The sequence below is a fragment of the Liolophura sinensis genome, chromosome 3 (genome assembly GCF_032854445.1).
Source record: "Liolophura sinensis isolate JHLJ2023 chromosome 3, CUHK_Ljap_v2, whole genome shotgun sequence".
Taxonomy (NCBI): Eukaryota; Metazoa; Mollusca; class Polyplacophora; order Chitonida; family Chitonidae; genus Liolophura; species Liolophura sinensis.
In genome coordinates this window covers 5504292-5526715 of record NC_088297.1, presented here as the reverse complement: position 1 = coordinate 5526715, position 22424 = coordinate 5504292, and the positions used below count along the sequence as shown (strand labels likewise).

At 39.3% G+C, this 22424-nt stretch overlaps 1 protein-coding gene across 2 annotated transcripts in view; it reads right to left on the bottom strand.

The window, feature by feature from the left end:
- Positions 1 to 22424, bottom strand: part of LOC135463880 (uncharacterized) — a 53285-nt gene that overhangs the window by 15056 nt on the left and 15805 nt on the right. The window contains exon 1 of one of the 2 annotated variants that reach the window (XM_064741339.1): positions 6510 to 6602. The exons of the other annotated variant lie outside the window; for it this stretch is intronic. Coding sequence (XP_064597409.1) covers positions 6510 to 6522 — 13 coding nt within the window. The 5' untranslated portion in view covers positions 6523 to 6602. Of the gene's footprint in view, positions 1 to 6509; positions 6603 to 22424 lie in introns of those variants that run through there. 2 annotated transcript variants of the gene reach the window in all.

Here is a 22424-nt window from a genome sequence, read left to right as displayed (position 1 = left end):
GCGTCTAGCCACAGATTACCGAGAAACAGCTTTTGCTTTCGCTCTCCGTCTGTCTTTTTACCAGGAAAATACAGAGTTTGCTATTCAAAAAAAAAAAAATTGTCCAATATGATTTGAATGTGTTTGTTTTTCTTACCCTTAATCAAGTGTAATACTTACATCCAAGAACGAACTTTGCTTTTAGCTGTGTTTTTTTTTATCGCACTATGCTGCACGATCATTTCTAACATTCCTCTGAAACAATTCCCTTTTTTATATATCCACTGAATAAAAATACAAGAAATGTAAACAAGATGGCAAAGTTATGGGTATAGGCTGGCTTAAATAATAGTATAGTTCACTTTTATACGGATTCTTCACAAAAGTGGTAGCTGTGGGTTCAAGTCCAGCTCATGCTGGCTTCCCCTCTGGCCGTTCATGGGAAGATCTGTCAGCGGCCTGCGGATGATCAAGGGTTTCCTCCGGACTCTGCCCGGTTTCCTCCCACCATAATGCTGGCCGCCTATGTATAAGTGAAATATTCTAGAGTACGGTGTAAAACAACAATCAAATAAATAAATAAATATACTGATTCATAGATTGACTGACTGACATGCGCAAATGACTACGAGCTTCACCAATTGTCTGCATAATAACTGTTCGCATGACAACTGCCTGTGTAATAACTAACCGCATGACAACTGCCTGTGTAATAACTGTCAGCATGACAACTGCCTGTGTAATAACTGTCCGCATGACAACTGCCTGTGTAATAACTGCCTGGGTCTCAACAGACCACCACAGAGTCCTGTGTTTTTCAAATGTATTTTAAAATCTTAAAAAAAATATCCTAAAAAAAAACAAATTAAACTATTTTTCTGGACAGGAAAAAACACCTTATTTTGTGCTTTCTTTGCCTTTAACTTCTAATACACTTGTGAACAACTGAGCCCAGGTTTCGTGGATGTGTTCATAAGCTTGCTGTAATAGAACATTTTCAAACTGCCTTCACGCAAACCCAGAAACAAAATGACAGCTGACCGATGCCTTTATGATCTGTACCGAAATTTTCCAGGAAAATGCCAAAAATTTGTTTCAATCGGAAGCCGCAAGGAACCAATCCAGTTTTGATTGCTGAGTGAATACCACCTAATCGAGAGTAAACAAGATGGCGACAGATTTGATACGAAGATCAACATGGCTGTTGACACGGCAAACATGGCGGATGACAACAAGGTCGATTTCGGGAAAACGGGAGAAATCAAACAAGCTGTGTGTGTACCGTCTTTGAGAATTGCTGTCAGACAAACTGGCTTGATGGGTCACGTGATCCGAGGACATTAGATAGCACTAAATAAATGCTTCACATTACCTGACGAATACATGGCCAGTTATTCATATGAAACAAGACTAAATATGCATGTTTGATATCGTTTAAAATCCGGTGACATGCATGTGATCTCAAAATGGCCTGAAATCAACTCATTCATTCTCTTTTCACAGGTGATGAACAATTTATTTATTTATTTGGTGTCTCTCGTTAAACTCTAGCTATTTTAACATGCTGATGGAAAGAATCGACATGTTTTATAATAAATTACAAATGTTTGCATTTATGGAAGTGTCCGTATATCACCTGAACAAAAGACTCTGGTCAATTGGCTCTTAATAAAATTCCATAAAAGCCCCCGAACCTCTTTAGTTTAAGTCTTTAAGGAAAACTAATTTGTAAAAAAAAACTTATACACTTTATGTGAACGATTATACGTCTAAGTTCTCGCTTCAAACATCGAATTTGACGTTAATATTTAAATGGAACAGTGTCTGAGCTGGGATGTAATTCTCAGTCTTCATGCATCTCTACCTTCTGGCGAATGTTATCTATAAATCTTCGAAGTCAAAATTTTTTCTGGAAGCTATGGTATTCCCAGTGTTGTGTATACCAATAATGACCATAACCATTTATAAGCGCGCCGCGGCAGACGGATCTGACGAATGGACTGTCATATAAGTAAATCACCCACATCAGAAAAGCGCAGAGGACAATTTGATCACAGCACTGGGAAGCGATCACTGAGTCATATTAAGAAGGAAGAGACACAAATCCGATAACCTTTTCATTCCATGTTAGCGAAAATAAATGACTATAACTCCAAGGTGAAATTGAAAACTTATTGCATTACCCATTGTTCTGAGAATCTCCTACGTAGAGAAGTGACCTTTAGCTGATGGGGGTCAAATACTACTAACCATGGGAGGTAAACCACAATTACAGCAAAAGTGCATTGATATGCTGCTGAAGTAACGGATATATTCCACATAAATGAGCCAGGGCTATCCATATTTAATATCTCTAATTAGGTAAACAATCTGTCAATAACAATAAAACGGACGGCGGTTTTAGTCTTGATTTAATCAGTCTAATGCATGGAAACTCATTTATAAGTTTGAATACAAATTTCAAAATGCTCACCAACCAGATTCACATGTCATGCGAAACGCCAGCATATTATTTGTGTGTCTCGACGATTATCATGTCACGGCATGTTTCGACGATTATCATAGCACTGGTGTGTTTCGACGATTATCATTACACTGGCGTGTTTCGACGATTATCGTGACACTGAGGTTTTTCGACAATTATCGTGACACTGGGTTGTTTCGACAATTATCGTGGGACTCCACATTTACACAATTGTATTTTCGAGAAATATCACCTCGCAGAGGAATATCCGCTACTTAATTTAAATAGCATATATATTTGACTTTTGGCCTTTGATGAATTGCTATTGATATCACTGCATTTATTTACCTAATTCTGCATACGTCACAGTACTGGGAGTGGGGGGTGGGGTTGTAATTTACTACTGTAGGAATTTACATGAACAGTTAGAATAAAACACTAAGTCAGGTATATTGACAATGGACAAGGGTTACATATGACCATTTGCCAACTATCACTCTGCCATCGTTCCTCTGACTCACTTTCTATGCTATACTTCAGCAACATCGACACGATGTCCTCTTATAGCTGGTCGGACCCAATTCCAACATAATGCTGCATCAGTGGAAAGCCTGACACACCAGACATGGCGACACACCTAGTATACTGATTACTGCGGTCAATGTCATCAAAGCCTATAACTGACAGGCTACGGTGGCGTAGTGAACAGTGCGTCTGCCTCATGAGCGTTAGTTCCAGGATTCAGTCCCCAGAGCAATCATTATTTAAATCTGACCGCTATGAAATGATACACCGGCTAGGGCGTCCGTATCGTATGCTAAAAGACGCAGGTTCGACCCTGAACTTAGTCATAATCAAAATCTATAAAGACTGTTAATCTTGGTACACTTCCAATCTTGACGTTCAGGCCAAACTGTATAAGCAGAGTACTGCTCGGCCCAACGTCTAGTGGCACGCGGTGTCTGGAGTACGGTGCCTGGTATCAGATGTCATCCATACAGTTACGCAGCACTATCAACACACCTGCGCAGAGTCTGGCCGGCTAACTGATTTTGTCACATGTTTTGATTAAAATGGCGCTGTTTATTGGTATATGTCTCATGTATTTGTGAAGTCGGAATCCGGCTACACACAGTTTGCGTTATTTAATCAATATCATATTTAAAATTGTCTTCCTGTACATTGAGATGTATGGAAAATGGACACGTTAATCCCGACATTAAATAATGACAATCGATGGAACATGCATAAACAAAAACAATGGGATAATTAACCGTCTGCGAAATTTCAGAGCTTAATTACAGTACGCTCCCTAACCGCATCTGTTCCATAAATGCGGCTGTGTGAGACAGGTCTCTCACTCAGAAACAAAATGCAATCCATAGTATGGGGGTATTTTTACCCTTTATTCAAATAGGAGTAACTGGCCGGTGCCAATGAACATGTATGCGTAATCACGAATCTATATTTAGCTGTGTTAATATATACAGCGTTCTCTTGACTATACGACAGTTGAACATTTGGCAAAATCCAGTAATTCAATAACTGTTATTAAAACGAAGCTAGGTGATGCTCTAATCATAGCATTGATACATGTTCCATAATGACAGAGCATTGGTAGTTTGCAACAGAAAGTACAACGTGTTTCTTGGATTCTGTATAATAACAGGTTATGGAGAATGTAACTGCAGACATTTGTATTGTAAGAGCCAAGTAATCCTTGCTTACAAGTGAAAAGGTGACAATACATGATGTAAGTAACAACACATGATATGGAGTATTCAGGTATTCAAGAATTCGAGAAAACAGCGGCTAATCTGAAATCGTACTAGTATCTGCGTAAGACCACTTGATGGGATGGTTTGGTCATCTGCTATTTATTTATTTATCTAGTTACTGAGTTTAATGTGTGTATGTATGATTTGGTTTTTGCATAGGACTTAACGTGGGACTTTACATGGGACTTTGGTTTTTACATGGGACTTATCATGGGATTTTACATGGGACTTTGGTTTTTACATGGGACTTTACATGGGACTTTACATGGGACTTTGGTTTTTACATGGGACTTAATATGGGATTTTATATGGGACTGGTTTTTACATGGGACTTAACATGGGACTTTACATGGGACTTTGGTTTTTACATGGGACTTTTCATGGGACTTTGGTTTTTGCATGGAACTTAACAATCTTTCTGTCACATGACCACGAGTAATCATTACATATGTGTGCTTATAATATGACTTTTGGTGGTCAAAGTGCTGCCGTCACTGAAGCATCATGCCGAAGACACCAGACATAACCCCCCACCTAGCCACACTGTACTGACATCAGGCCAACCAGTCCTGTTTCCCAGCTCTAACTTCTCAGTGCTGAGCGCCAAGCGAGATATCAACAAGTACCATATTTAAAGTTGATATGATCAGATGCTGGGTTAACTAGGATTTAACGCTATACTTTTACATTTCCCACATACACATACAGTGGTCAGCCTTATGAGTGGGCGAAACTGATCAAACCCGGGAGATACCTGGCATACATAATGACATTACATAATATTTATTTATTTATTAGATTGGTGTTTTACGCCGTACTCAAGAATATTTCACTTATACGACTGCGGCAGCATTGTGGTGGGAGGAAACCGGGCAGCGCCCGGGTGAAACCCATGACCATCCGCAGGTTGTTGGCAAACCTTCCCACGTACAACCGAAGAGAACATGACATAATAAGGCCACAACCAAACTGATCTGCAGCGAGAGTGACACGTTATGCTTATAATCCAGCGGCTGTGCGCAATGGTTGAGGACAACGAGTGTTTTTTATGAATATAAAAGACTATGGCGCAAAGAGTCAAAATGCAGTAATTTTATCTCGACTGCCGAAGCCAGATATAAATGGAATTCAAAAAATGGTGCAACAAAGAACATATAAATATATATACAAATATATATGAAAGAATAAATACACACGTACTGTTGTTAGCCAGCTTCACTAACACGTTACACAATCAATTGCAGGCAGCAAGATGGAAACCTATGTTGAACAGCGAACGGTATAAACAACCACTCAGTAACACAAAGCCTTAAATTTCAAACTTAAACGGTTCTTGGCAACAAAACGAGAACGTTACGAACCGTTGAGCTTAACCGTTCAAGTCCTAAGTTATAGAGGTATATCGGGGAGAAACCAGTAGCTATAAACATGTGGGGAGGGCGGGGAAAGGGGGTGCGAGAAGGGTTTTTACAACGTTTCAGTCCTCAGCAATCAAAATTTACGCAACACTCTCTCTTAAACATTTCCATAAAGGAGGGGTATTGAACAAGTTTGTGTTAAGAAATGGCGACCTGTCTTAATTCATAACTAATAACAACCAGAGAGGTCATTATAAGACGGTTTTCATTCAATAATGAAAGACAAAAACCATAGCTCGAAGGCACTGGAATTTCCTTTTCCATCTTCACTTTTTAAAACAGCACTGGTATAGAGATACTAGACCATGGGGACACACAGCGGTGAGAGCTGGGTGGGGAATGATTTGCCTACACTCGAATTAAAGATAATATAAAGCTCTTTAACTCAAGAGATCAAACAAATGTTACGCTAAAGAACGTGCAGACCAATGAAATGCATGTACATATGCATTTCATCTGCATGCTTCTTCACACCACTAAAAACCTGTGTTATGGCCGACAATGCATAAATGCACCAAATGCTCGGTGAGCTCTTTGAACAATAATTGCATGTCACCGTCTGTTGGTTGCGCTGTGAGTATCTTCCATTCCGTAACGAAGAAAGACTTTTACACTTATATACACATATACAAATAAACTTTACTCTTCTTCACATGTAAACATAAATCATTTCAAACAAATGCTTTCCAGAAAGTTTCAATGCAAGTCGGTAGGTCTGTTCTTGATTTGACCGGGCCATTGCAGACAGTGCAAAATGCTGACCTGACTTAGAGATAATTACATGCTGACGCCGAAGTATAAGGCAATTACATTTGCTATGAGAGTGTTTAAGAACGGTAAAAATTTTCAGGGATAACATCCAATACATACCTTCGAGAAACATTTGTGACGATGTCGCTATTGGTATCACTGTAAAAAGACGGATCTACATTTTCCGGAGAGGAATTCACTTGGTTTTGGCGGTTCTAGACGGCGACGACTCCACGGTGGCATGGCGGCGAGCTTTCGATTATGGTAAATCTGGTGCCAGCCCACGGTACAGAGAGGGTCGGTAGTCCAAGACAGCCACCAACAGCTACCAGTCCTCGCTCGATGACGGCAACGGGAGACCCTCGGCGGTTAGCAGCAGCGACGACTTGCCACATACCTCTATAGGATAGAAGGTCACCCGAAAACTCCCGATCGGAGAGAGGCTAAGAGGATGCTGGCATGTCGCGGAGATGGGGTGAGAGGAAGAGGGAGAGGGTATCGATCGAAGCCTCCACAGAAGGCCTTATTCATGAGCCAGGGAGCTCTGCTTTAAGCTAGCCCGTGGGCCCAGGATTGCATGCATATTTCGCATGGTTACGCATCCACAAGAGCGCAGGGCGCAGTGGCAGTGTGTAGCGGAATTGGAGTAAAAACAAGGGTAAACCCTGGAGCAATACCCCTGTGGGGGCGACGTCCGGGCCACATGAATGGGGAGCGAGTTACACGCGGTAACAAGTGTCTAATACAGAGAATTCGATACATTAGTCCTGCTAATTTATGCAATAGGTTCAATATGCGGCGCGGCGGCCTGTATATAGCTTTGATCTCAAAGTAAATGAAACGCCTGATCATAACTGTATTCTTTACCTGTATTCTTAACTGACTGATTGACTTATTTTCTGATTGAGTGAATTAGGATGATTATTTGACTGATCGATTCCCTGATCGACTGAATGACCGATTGCTCGGTTCGATTTGATCGAACTGCTCCACAAATCTAAAATATATATAAATATATATATATATATATATATATATATATATATATATATATATATATATATATATATATATATATATATATATATATATATATATATATATATATACCAAGAAGACTCCCAAAAACAAGGATGCATATGTTTATCCATTCGCGAGGTTTCGATTCTTTCACGTTCACGACAGACTTTCGGCTAAAATCAACGCATTATTTTTTTACTGTACCCAATTGCAACACTTATGGTCAGCAAATAATGTTCGGTTTGACTATAGTCAAAGCGAACATGTGGAAAAGGCCTTAGCGTTATGTACACGGTAAGTGTGTTTTAGTGAACATGTGGAAAAGGCAATAGCGTTATGTATACGGTAAGTGTGTTTTAGTGAACATGTCGAAAAGGCCTTAGTGTTATGTATACGGTAAGTGTGTTTTAGTGAACATGTGGAAAAGCCCCTAGCGTTACGTACACGGTAAGTGTGTTTTAGTGAACATGTGGATAAGGCAATAGCGTTATGTATACGGTAAGTGTGTTTTAGTGAATATGTGGAAAAGGCCCTAGCGTTATGTACACGGTAAGTGTGTTTTAGTGAACATGTGGAAAAGGCCTTAGCGTTATGTACACGGTAAGTGTGTTTTAGTGAACATGTGGAAAGGCCCTAGCGTTATGTACACGGCAAGTGTGTTTTAATGAACATGTGGAAAGGCCCTAGCATTATGTACACGGTAAGTGTGTTTTAGTGAACATGTGGAAAAGGCAATAGCGTTATGTATACGGTAAGTGTGTTTTAGTGAACATGTGGAAAAGCCCCTAGCGTTACGTACACGGTAAGTGTGTTTTAGTGAACATGTGGAAAAGGCCCTAGCGTTACGTACACGGTAAGTGTGTTTTAGTGAACATGTGGAAAAGGCCCTAGCGTTATGTACACGGTAAGTGTGTTTTAGTGAACATGTGGAAAAGCCCTAGCGTTACGTACACGGTAAGTGTGTTTTAGTGAACATGTGGATAAGGCAATAGCGTTATGTATACGGTAAGTGTGTTTTAGTGAACATGTCGAAAAGGCAATAGCGTTATGTATACGGTAAGTGTGTTTTAGTGAACATGTGGAAAGGCCCTAGCGTTACGTAAACGGTAAGTGTGTTTTAGTGAACATGTGGAAAAGGCAATAGCGTTATGTACACGGTAAGTGTGTTTTAGTGAACATGTGGAAAAGGCAATAGCGTTATGTATACGGTAAGTGTGTTTTAGTGAACATGTGGAAAAGGCAATAGCGTTATGTATACGGTAAGTGTGTTTTAGTGAACATGTGGAAAAGGCAATAGCGTTATGTATACGGTAAGTGTGTTTTAGTGAACATGTGGAAAGGCCCTAGCGTTACGTAAACGGCAAGTGTGTTTTAGTGAACATGTGGAAAAGGCAATAGCGTTATGTATACGGTAAGTGTGTTTTAGTGAACATGTCGAAAAGGCAATAGCGTTATGTATACGGTAAGTGTGTTTTAGTGAACATGTGGAAAAGGCAATAGCGTTACGTACACGGTAAGTGTGTTTTAGTGAACATGTGGAAAAGGCAATAGCGTTATGTACACGGTAAGTGTGTTTTAGTGAACATGTGGAAAAGGCCCTAGCGTTATGTACACGGTAAGTGTGTTTTAGTGAACATGTGGAAAAGGCAATAGCGTTATGTATACGGTAAGTGTGTTTTAGTGAACATGTGGAAAAGGCCCTAGCGTTATGTAAACGGTAAGTGTGTTTTAATGAACATGTGGAAAAGGCCCTAGCGTTACGTACACGGTAAGTGTGTTTTAGTGAACATGTGGAAAGGCCCTAGCGTTACGTACACGGTAAGTGTGTTTTAGTGAACATGTGGATAAGGCAATAGCGTTATGTACACGGTAAGTGTGTTTTAGTGAACATGTGGAAAAGGCAATAGCGTTATGTATACGGTAAGTGTGTTTTAGTGAACATGTGGAAAAGGCAATAGCGTTATGTATACGGTAAGTGTGTTTTAGTGAACATGTGGAAAAGGCAATAGCGTTACGTATACGGTAAGTGTGTTTTAGTGAACATGTGGAAAGGCCCTAGCGTTACGTAAACGGCAAGTGTGTTTTAGTGAACATGTGGAAAAGGCAATAGCGTTATGTATACGGTAAGTGTGTTTTAGTGAACATGTCGAAAAGGCAATAGCGTTATGTATACGGTAAGTGTGTTTTAGTGAACATGTGGAAAAGGCAATAGCGTTACGTACACGGTAAGTGTGTTTTAGTGAATATGTGGAAAAGCCCCTAGCGTTACGTACACGGTAAGTGTGTTTTAATGAACATGTGGAAAAGGCAATAGCGTTATGTACACGGTAAGTGTGTTTTAGTGAACATGTGGAAAAGGCAATAGCGTTATGTATACGGTAAGTGTGTTTTAATGAACATGTGGAAAAGGCAATAGCGTTATGTACACGGTAAGTGTGTTTTAGTGAACATGTGGAAAAGGCAATAGTGTTATGTATACGTTAAGTGTGTTTTAGTGAACATGTGGAAAAGGCAATAGCGTTACGTACACGCTAAGTGTGTTTTAGTCAACATGTGGAAAAGGCCGTAGCGTTATGCAAAGTATGCAAAGTATCTTTTCACGACAATCTCTAAGCCAGTTTTGGAGAATCTCGAACAAATTTCACAAATCCAGAATTTTTTTTTTTTAGTTAAAATTTTAAATTGTTACTAAAAAGCTTATTTTTGGATTCTCTGAAATAAAATTGGTGGCAAAGACTAATTTTTTGATTTGAACCTCTGAGGTCATCAGATATTCATTGCATCAAAAAGTAAGAATCTTGTCTAAAAGTCACAAGAGGAGATATTGTTGAATCATCCTGAACCCCTTTTGGCTGGCCTCTCGATTCACCTTTGACCTTTACAGATGACGAAACCCCCAATGCTGTTCGCGGATAGCAGCGGGCTTAACGCACGATAAACTTGTTAGGCTCAATGACAGAAAAATTTGACGAATTACAGAGAGTCTGATCGGATAACCACGCAATCAGCCTCCTGCTATCATTTTTATAGTCCACAATGAGATGAATCATTACAATAAAAGTGCGGTGAATGTTTAAGAAGGGATCGAATCCCATGGCGTGCGCAGTTCGCTCCTGAACCATGTCACTTGCACAGTGCGTGTTTGCCTATACAGAGTCTGCAGTTAATGTTGATGTAGGCGATAATGTTTCAAGGCTATCTATGATGAATTATACGATATTGACATCCATTAAGGTGGAAGGAGATAAGAAGACATTACCAGTACTATTCGTTGATGTTTATCAAATATCATAATTGAAATAACGACCATGAACGTGTCCATACGTAATACTCCTGCTCCTTATGCGACAACGTTGCTCCTAAATGCCTCACGAAAAATTAGTGACATATAATACACTCAAAAAATTAATCTGTTAATTTTAACAGAATGCTAGAATGCATTCCGTTATAATAACACAATATTGTGTAACATTCAACACAGTACTAGTATCCTGTAAGTCCAATCCAAATTGTTGAATTAATAGAACATGTGTGTTATATTTAACAGAATAATCTGCTGCAATAACAGAATACATCCTAGCATCACTCAGATAACACACTTTCTGATAAATTTAACAGATTATTTTTTGAGAGTACAAAACTGAATGTTCGAACCTACAGCAGTGACCTCATCTGCGCTGCTCGCGTGTTGGCGGATACCGCTATATATCACTGGAATCAGTCGTTTATGCTACATGCCATCCGGTTAATCAGTTCAGTCGACCGTGACCGAAGATTGCAACTCTGTACACAAGAAATTTATGTGATCTGTGTACCACGAGATTATGGCTGATCTATACTGACCTAATACATTGGATTCTCTGATGATACCGACAAAAAATAGGATTCGCAGATGAATCTCGACGTAATATTAGATTCTCCGCTGATTGACCTACATATAATATAGGATTCTCTGATGATTGACCTACATGCAATATAGGATTCTCTGATGATTGACCTACATGCAATATAGGATTCTATGCTGATTGACCTACATGTAATATTGGATTCTCTGATGATTGACCTATATATAATATAGGATTCTATGCTGATTGACCTACATGTAATATAGGATTCTCTGATGATTGACCTACATGTAGCGTAGGATTCTCTGATGATTGACCTACATGTAATATTGGATTCTCTGATGATTGACCTACATGTAATATAAGGTTATCTGAAGACTTCAGCAAGATTTTTCAACTTATGGCAAAAAAAAAACAGCCAAATTAATCAGTTCATTGATTGCTTGTAAGACTAAAGAACTAGTATACACCTAAAAACAAGAAAGTACATCTATAACTGATATTAAAAAATATACCCCGCTAGGTTTACTAGTAACCTTAATTAGTATGCGGGATTGTATCACAGAGTTTTAAGACTGGTTACCTGTCCGTTACACTCAAAAACTTAATCTCTCAATTTTAAGAGAAATATTGTTGTCTGAGCGATGCTAGAATATATTCTGTTATTACAGCAGACTGTTCTGTTAAATATAACACATATATAACAGAATATTGTGTAAAATTATTTCTGTCAAAATTAACAGATTGATTTTTTAGTGCAATCACTCCTCGGAATTGCATCGCGTGGTTTTAAGACTTTTTAGTGAAGGAGCTTTCGTTTCACACTGGGTACCTGCCCATTAATTTGCCCTCTTAATATCCACTAATCTGTACGTCAAATACGGGATTTTTACCATTAGTCTTGATTTAAAGCCTCTCAAGACTAAAACTAATCTTTATCTAGCGCTCACACGACAAGGATTTCTTTCAAGACCTGACGATTGGCAAGGTGGCTGCAGTGGCGAAATCAGAGAGTATACCACAATACAAATGGCCTACTCTCTAAAAATAATCTGTTAAATTTATCAGAAACTCCTCAAGTGTCTGAGCGATGCTAGAATGAATTCTGTTACTGCAGCTGATAATTCTGTTATTACAGCAGACAATTCTGTTATTGCAGCAGATAATTCTGTTATTGCAGTAGATACTTCTGTAATTGCAGCAGACTATTCCCTTAAATACAGCACACATTATTACTATATTCTATTACTTAAGCACAAATATTGCAGCTCACTGTTATGCTGACTATTACACAGTATTATCTGAAAACAACAGAATGCATTCTAAAGCTTCACTCAAACAACATACTTTCTGATAAAATGAACAGATTAATTTTTGGAGTGTACTTCCTGATTTTTTCTGGACCAGACGCAGTCTCTTGCAATATTAATTAACCGTTATATATGTATACCGAGTCTATACAGGCGCAACGACCTTTCACTGCCCTGATACACATCCATTTATAGCATTTCTTTCTATTCGAATGACACCGGATAATTGCAGCTATAGGTCCATGAAGCAGATCGAATACTGAATCCGAACTCTTACGTTGCCGTGATTCGCACGTATACATGTATGTAATACAGGTATCATTTTGCTAATTGAATAGTCCACACCTGACAATACTTAATACGACATACGCAATCATGTTACGTTACTTCTGCGTGGCGTAGGTCACACAACCCGGTGCAGATTTCTTACAATATTAATTAAACAAGACATAGAATAGTCACGTGACAAGGCCTTGGCTGTTACTATGCCATAGCCGCAACTGTCTTCATATTGATCTAAAGGTAATCTGTGGCTAGTGAAGGCTTACAGCCATTAAGTAGGCCTGTAGCGTTAATATACTAAAGCGAACAGCTAGGAGAGGCTGCAGAGCTTTGTTCTATAGCCACCAGTATACAGTGCTACCTTATAGCTATGACAATAAGAAAGGCGTACAGTAAATGTACAGATCGTAAACACGAAAGAAAAAGAAGTCAGTATTTGAGACTGTGGTATTCATGTTTGAATAGATCGGCCTGCAGCTTATGGTCAATATAGCTATGGTTATTACACTAGTAATTCTATAGCAAATTACAAAAACAGAAAATCGCAAATAGAAAATGCATTAATATGGAAGAAAGCATAGTAACAAAATACATGAGACAGCAGTTATTATGCATCTATATATCGACATGCAACGCTGGAATTATCCCAGTAAATCGTCAATATTCGCCAAGTAAGCAAAATGTCGTATACAGCCGTGATAGTCTGATAGAGGTGTGAAGAAAGCAATTAACCTTTAACTCACCTGGACCCAATATCCACCCATCCAAGCTCAATCCGCTTCCAATCTACATAATGACGAAAGTGTCGCAGGAATTCATGTATATAGTTGGAACAAAACTGCTACTACCTTATGAACATAAGTGTACAGAGACTCAGTGCAGCATCCGCTATACCGATGATGTCACCGGTGGCCAATAGGAGCGCACGACACATACATCGCGTGCGGACGTTCCAGTCGCTTGGCAACAAGCTCGCGCGGCTTCAAAGTGCCGGCTGGCTGGGGAATCGATGGAGCGGAGGTGAGCGTGTCCAAGTGTGGTTGTAATGGCGGGTATCACTAAACTGACGCTGTAGACTGGATGTTTCACTGACAATTTTAATTACCTGTCCACAAGCTAGTACCATTCGGGGATCGATGCAGGTATGCACAAAGCCAATTGCCCGCTCTTGCTGAAGCTTCATCTTGGGGTTCCACGTTCCCGCTAATCGCGGATTACATCGGAAATACGGTCCAGCAGAACGCCGCCGTATTATGTCTGGTCACTAGACCACGGTGTTATTCTTCCGCTCCGTTTACACTCTTTTCAGTGTACTGTACCAAATAAATCAGGACAAGCTGGCTAATTGGGGACATAGATATTAAAATAAAAAAAATTACAGGTCTTTTTTTTGTTTGCACCTTTGCATTTTTGGACGAGAAATAACTACACAAATGCAGAGACATGCCTTATTGTTAAATTGGGATATTTTCGTATAACGATAAGATTACTGGTAAAATAATCAACTCCATCATGCAGCAAAATAAGGAAGCAGACAATTTAACCAGAATCGGGTTTGAACTAAGAACTCCAGCAACTTCACAAACCGGTTGATTGATTTACTTACTGATTTCAGTGCTTTTTATAAGGCTTATAGTTTTTTAAAATGAGCATTGGTGAATATATTTTGATTTAGGAATTATCTGCGAAATATTCCTACACAAACATGTCAGCAAAAAATTATATCAGGGAAATTCTAGAGTAACTGGTTTAAGTCGAAGAGTGGGAACATGAAATTACCAGCTTTATATTACTGCGCTGATAAATCGCGAACATGAAACATACATGATATACGAAACTCCACACAGTTTGCATAAATCACAAGGCAGAAATAAGAAAATTAGCGATAATCGATATCGTCCACATTGTAAATCGCAAAGAAGAGATATAAACGCCTGTAGATGGGACGTATAACACACGCAGTATGCACAAGTACGGTATACAACAATATACAAAACCTAAATTTCGTGATTTTCCGGACCTTGGAATATACTGGGGTCCTTTGTTTATTTATTTATTTTTTATTTGAATGGTGTTTATTCCTCCTACCATATTGCTGACCGCCGTCGTATAAGTGAAATATTCTTGAGTATGGCGTAAAACACCAATCAAAGAAATAAATGCTGTTTATGCCACACTCAAGAATATGAGTCCTTTGTAAACTACAGCACATAGAGAGCTGCAGTGGTAATTAAGCACTACATATGCTAGCCTGTCCGTGTGTAATCCCATCCAGATGAAGGTCACAGTTTGTACAAGGTCATCCCATATCGGATCTACCTCGTTTTCTCACTTGACCCACTCTAAAGTGTCGGAAGGTAGATGCCTTTTCTAATGTTTAAACCTGGTTTAATGCCACATACTTGGAGGGACCTCCGTGTATTTCACCGGTTACGTGTGACCATTTGCCAACTACAACACTGTCTGCTCTACTCTGGATTTACATCAGGAAACTGACAGGGGGCCGTATTTCACCGGTTACGTGGGACCATTTGTCAACTAACACACTGTCTTCTCTACTCTGGCTTTACGTCAGGACACTGACAAGAGGCCGTATTTCACCGGTTACGTGCGACCATTTGCTAACTGTTACACTATTGTCGCTGCTCAAGGTTTACTCTCTATGCTGTAGTCTTTTATCATATTTTGCTTTACGCATCTATTGATATAAACATGGCATTAGCGGCCAGCAGCTAATCAGCCTCGGGTGCAACCTATAGACAGTCGCCAGAAGCAAAACCTGAGCTATAGTTTGACGTATTTTCCAGGTTGTACATGACATATGCTTACAGGTAATTAATTAACACCTTTAAAGTAGGTTGCCGGTTAATTAATCAGTAAAAGTGTGCTGTAACAACATTAGGACAGAACGCTGTGTTACAGTCCAGTGACAATATCACCAGAACCAAGTGAGCCTGCTGGAAACCTTGTATATTGTATTTATTTATTTATTTATTTATTTATTTGATTGGAGTTTTACGCCATTCTCAAGAATATTCCACTTTTGGGTGGGCGGCAAGACTTATGGAAAGAGGTAACCGGGCAGAGCCGGGGGGCGGGGCAACTCATGACCATCCGCAGGTTGCTGTCAGACCTTCCCACGTACGGCCAGAGAGTATGCCAGGATTAGCTGGACTTCAGAATTACTTCACTGCGAAATAAGGATTTAGTGTAGAAGACATATACATGTATGCACGTCACGATCACGTGATGCACACGTGATAGCACTGTCCACTCCATGCAACACATTGCAGACGGTAAAGATATAACTGTACTGGGTTTTTTTTTTTTTTTATAACGTTTTATATCGGAAGCCTTCCTTGCTACGTGAAATCCACCTTGAGCCATGTGACTGAGGAGGGTTTCCGATTACAGCGAGCCAGACAAGGCTATCCCTGTATAACAACTGCACTATAACAACCTCCCGCCATATAGTAATTGATTACATTGATAACAAAGGGCTGTTATGCATAAAAGATGAACAAACTGACTGCGTTATACGAGCGATCCATTTGATAAAATCAAAACCTGATACCACTGACCAGAGATAACTGATTAGTTGTTAGGCAGTGTCATAACAGGAAATGTACAGAAGCAAAATTTACCTTTGATGAAAGATCAAATAAAATGAAAAGTGAAAAAAAAAGAGGAACTTAAAAACACGGGCATGTATTTTTTTTTTTACAGAGCCTCGGAATGACGTTCACGACTTAAATACATAATATCACGATATACATATTCGACAAGAAAATCGATCATTTATATCACGATAAAATATCAAATCTGAAAATTCAAGTCTGAAATTCACAGTATATATATATATATATATATATATATATATATATATATATATATATATATATATATATATATATATATATATATATATATATATACATTAGACAAGAAAACCGATCATTTATCATATATAATATGTACATTTACGTCTGTCATATCGAGTATGGCTTCCAGGCACGATTTAAAACTGCCCACTGCATTTTTATAGCATGGATATCGGTTTGTGATTTATGATTTCATTAATTGAGTCGAACACAAATAGTCGCTTGGGGAAACTGTGTTTTCCCATTTGCTCGCTGCATTTTATTTCTATGATTAAAGGTATTTATAAATTGGACATTAGTTAATTTATGGTGGGCACACATTTTGGTGCCACCTGCTTATTTTTGCCTCCAAAGCCCCATATTTGTGTCTCCTCCATCCCCACCCCCACACACAAACCCACACAGAATACACTCTCTTTGTCTCTTCGTGTTGTCTAATAATAATTCATTTCATATTCCACGCACTTCCTTCCCCCTGGCAGTCAATCGTTACGAGTGTATCTGTCCAAATAATGGCCTAAACAAACAGACACAAAATTGAAATAGAGAGCTCTATGTGTAAGTTTGTTACTATAGTTATTGTTAGTAGTCCGCCAGGAAACAACAATAAAACCAACCCAGATCTGGCGGGACAATATTTCACCACGCAAGACTCCGAAAACTTCGCACAAAAAAGGATGCTAAATCAGACGGCAATGTGCAAAAACTAATAAAACCGACTGGTAAAATGCCAAATCCATGTTATAAAAGCGATATTCCTTATGGGAATTCGTTTTTACGATTCTAACAGAAATGGATGAGCAGCACTGAGTTTCAGTTGTTATTTTTTTCTCCTTTATATTTCACCCTTAATTATCTTATAAACATATAATTTGTCGGTCCAACAGAGATCTTGACACGGAAATGTTTTGCAAACCAAACAATCCGCAATAAAATAGACAAGGGATTATATTAGTCCGTATCGATCAAAAGGACACGTTAAAATAACAGCCCCACAGCTACTCTCATTACTCTCAAAGAAATAATCTGTTAAACTTAACAGAAAGTCTGTAGTCTGAGTGATGCTACAATGAATTCTGTTGTTACAGCAGATTATTCTGTTAAATATAACACACACATTCTATTATAACATTAAGATAACAGAGTATTATGTTACAATAACAAAATACAATCTAACGTCACTCAGACAAAAGATTTTCTTTTGAAATTAACAGATTCATTTTGGGGTTAATTGATGAGACAGAATTCAGTTGCGTAACCGTATGGCTGTTTGTTCATTCTTAGCCTGGGACATATTGTCCGCTGTCAGCCTGCTATATTCTCGTGGCAATGGTTATATGCTGTCGACACGCGTCATCTTATCAAGACAAGCTTACGGTAACAAAATACAGAATTCACACAATTCTCTGATGGTAGGTCGAGTAAATTCAGGTCCTTCGGCTGACTAATGAAAATGCCATCGTGCATCTTGCACAATAACGCAAGGGCTGTTACATGAAAAAGTGCTGAGTAGCTTAAAAACAAAACTGAGCAAATTGTCATTGGAGAATATTAGCTAACTTAAAGATACAATTTATATTGCCAACGACCCAGGAAAAGACAATAATTCCTCTGCATGTCGGATTCACCTCGTATGACCGCTGAGCTTTATATGTTCCGGTGCATCAAATATTTACCGTAGCTCTCTGAGAGTTTTATGAATATTTAAAGCGAACAAGATGGGTCGACCAAGAGGGCCCGGGGCTGGGGGTTCAGCTGCAAGGATAACGAACTAATGGGAGGATGGCAGACCGCAGCATCCTCACTCCCACATTCGCTCTGCTGTGGATAATTGCCAGTGTTACATCCTAATTCAGGCGACGGGGGAAAGAATGTACGAATTCTTCATCCATTTTTGTTCATTTATTTATTTGATTGGTATTTTACACCGCTACTCTATAAGTGAAATATTCTTGAGTACGGGGTATAACACCAATCGAATAAATCAAATAAATAAATGTACAGCCTACTCAAGACTATTTCACTCGCACAACGGCAGACTATTCGTCTATACCTGCCGTGTCGATTTCCTCCACAAACATTGTCACTATACACGTTTTATTTCGTACACTAAACTCGTCTGTTGAGAGGTATAGGCCTAATGTGTCGGCACACGTTGTTAGTGTACCCAGAGCGTTTTGCCTCTTTAGTTATACGGTGCGGGAACAATTTACTTGACGCGTGGTAACGCGAGATGACACCGATTTTGCCAAAACCCAAGCCATTCCGTGAAAAAAAGAATGCATCTTTGCGGCACTTCCGTCATGTGCGTCAGTTCAAAAAAGACATTTTACATCAACAACACAAACAAACATTACCAAACCAACCACAGACTTACTGTGAGCTAAACCCAAAACCGCAACGCGAGTTACAGTGAGAAGGCAGCAGCCAACAATTTACAGTCTGGTTAGACAAAAGTATAGTATATATTCTCGGCACGAAATGTTAATCAAATATTCTGATTTGTAGCCTACGCTTAATACTAAGCGACAGAAATGTCTTTGGAGAGGAATTCTTTGTGACATTTACAAAGTGATAAATCTGATGTATGATTAACTTTTCATTCCTGGGGCAACGTGCACAAAGTGATGGTAAGCCTTCGTAAGTAAATTGTAAATTGTAAATCACTAATATCTTGATCGTATCTTTGACTCACAACCGACACCCTCTTGCACGAAGGGATTTTAAACTACGATAGTTGTAACTTAGTCAGAAATTACAATCGGGTCGACCCTGTTTTAAATATTTACAATCACCCCAAAATTAACGTTAAGTACAAATTCTTGCCATAGGTTAGGTAGTACTTTTCGACTATAGGTTTGCAAAGATGTGCAATGTAATCGTCTCAAAAAATTGTTAGGATCATTATTTCACATGTTGTAGTTCTTTGCTGCTGGACCATTATCATGTAGAATTCTTCTGAAAATGAAGGCAAGAAAAGTTATTGACCGATACATTGTCCATTTACACAGGCCACCTTTACGTACGAGTCAACGATCACCAGTGATCGCGATTGCAACTTTGAAAATTTACAATCGTCTTACAATTCCTTCCTGCAAGCGGCGAACCGTATTTTTGCCATCAGTTGTAAACTCAACTGTAGGATCTACAATCTTGCAATCTCTTTGTGCAAGCTGGCCAAGATGAAAGATAGTTCGATACAGAATGATGCGTGTGACCACGTCAAGACACAAAACTATAAACTGAGCAAACGAGAGATGGACAAGCTTCTTTAAAAAAAGGAGAAAGATGGTGATATTATCAGGAATGTCCATATACACATTCAGAAAAAAAGGAATGACCACTTTGCTTTTGTTTTTCGCTTTGGTATTGTAGCGGTCAGTTTTATGGGTTATGGAAACAGGACTTGGATCACCAAAAAAGTTATTAACGAAGCATACTACATTGGTGGAAGAAACGTCTAACATTGGGGCTAATCAGGGTTCATTATTGACAGGGCCAAAATACCTTGACCGACGTATCGTCTGACAAACAGGTCTTTATAGCTTCTTACACCTGCACATCTGCACGCGTCAAGGTGCATTACCATACACCACATTATTCCACGTCCTCCAGAACAGCCGAGCAGCTCTACACAGCATGGCGGTCTGTCACACAGGGGGGGGGGGGGGACGTCAGATCGAATTTAGGATTCCGATGACATGCACCAGAGCATTGATTCAATCCATTACTGGTTTAATAAGACTCTATACCTGTTTCTTCTTGGTGCTACTGTTGTGCCTTCCATCCAGACACTTCGGGTCGCACGCACACCTAAATGCCTGTAAAATGTCAGTGGTATTGCTCAGAATTTCAAACAGACATAGAAGACTATCCCTGAGAAAGCAATACCAGAGCATCGACGACAGTGTGATAGATGGCAAATGGTCACGCGTATCCGTTGAAATACGGCCTCTTGGTAGTTTGCATCTATGACCTTTGTTCTAAATGTTCATGTAAAGGATTAAATAATGGCAAACTACCCGACCTCAATCATCATGGCTCAAGTAGAAAAAATATGCAGTGATGCTAACTGTGAGATATTAGACGTCAGTGGTCTAGAATTTATCACAAGTACAAGGAACACATTATGTGGAAAGCCATTTGAGGAAACGCTGTAGTAGATGATGCTTGACTGTACTAACAATTTGCTTTTCCTAGAGAGCAGCACGGCCCCGATAGCACAGTTGGTAGAGCGGTAGATCCAGGGTCAATCCTGGGTCGAGTCACACCTAAGATCTTAAAAGAAGAAGCTGTAACTTCCTCGCTTGGCGTTCAGCATGAAGGGAATAGTGCAACGACTGGTTGACCCGTATCTGTATAATGGCTCTGGCGGGGCTGCTTACTCACCTTCGGTAAGGCGTCTCAGTGAAGCAGCACTAAATAAAAGAGCGGTGGAAATCCGTCCTGCTACAAGGAGGCACATTACACGTACATGCACCCTAAGGATTCCTTCGTCGTCATATGACTGAAAAATTGTTAAGTACGACGTTAAACCCCAGGTACTCACTCACTCCATGAGAGTAGGAACCAGGTAAGGTAGTATACTTTAAATAGAAGAAAGTATTTCGACAGAAAAAAGTTAATGACATTTCGCAATTTGCATTATTAAGCAATCTTGTGTGTCGCAGTCAACTCTTTAAATCAAATGCCACTTTAAATAAAATAATGCATTAGAACATGCTCACACGATGACGCCATCATTATAATTTAATACTTTACAAATTTTATTAACGATCAGACTTGAGTACCCTGAAAGCAAAACCTGACACTATATCAAAAATATTTAATTCAATTCTAAACTGACTGAAACGTTACGTTATCCAGCCTGTAATTAATGGTATCCCCTAGTGACACGAAAAACAAAAACACAAATCCAGACTACATGAGACCAGAATGCAATCGTAATTCTGAACACACACCTTTCCTAACAAGTAGTCATCAATCAGTTTGTCCAATCTATCAGTATTTTGACGATAAGGACGATTTTCAACGAAAAATATTTCGCGTGCCACAATGATTTATGGCTTCTTAAAGCCTTAGATTTAATTTTGGTCTCTTAAATCCAAGAAACGTCTGCAGACAAATAGTTATCGCGCATAATTCTGACACATATTTCTGTCACGATCCACATTTGTCATTTCACCTAGCACTATCGAGCATCGGGAATATCTCTGGCCGTGAAACTGACGTGACGTCTGGTCTCCCGGGCTCGTTATCGATCAGTTCCCATTTGAACCGCCATTAAAGCTGCCATTTGTCAGCCCAGGAAGTATGACCAAACCCTTCGTAGCCACCATTCAGGCGCCATTTTAATTTCCTGTGTGTCGCCTCTCGGAAAGTGCCGAGTGTCACCGATGATTTACGAGCCATGAATCGACTCGTCCTCTGTCGTACAACAAATGACACTTTTAGTTGTCGTTGGAAGGTATTTTGACAGATTCAGGCTCTCATGACCAGAATGTGCCAAAACATTTGACTACCAGACAACAATTATTCATTTACTTGCAATAAAAATCCACAAATTCCCGCCAACTTTTGTAGTCTTTGAGTACCATTTCGGCACAGCATACGATTCTTTTTTGATATTATATATTTGCTTCTAAAAAACAAAACGGAGTGTCACAAATATTGGATCTGGCCGTCAAATCAGACATT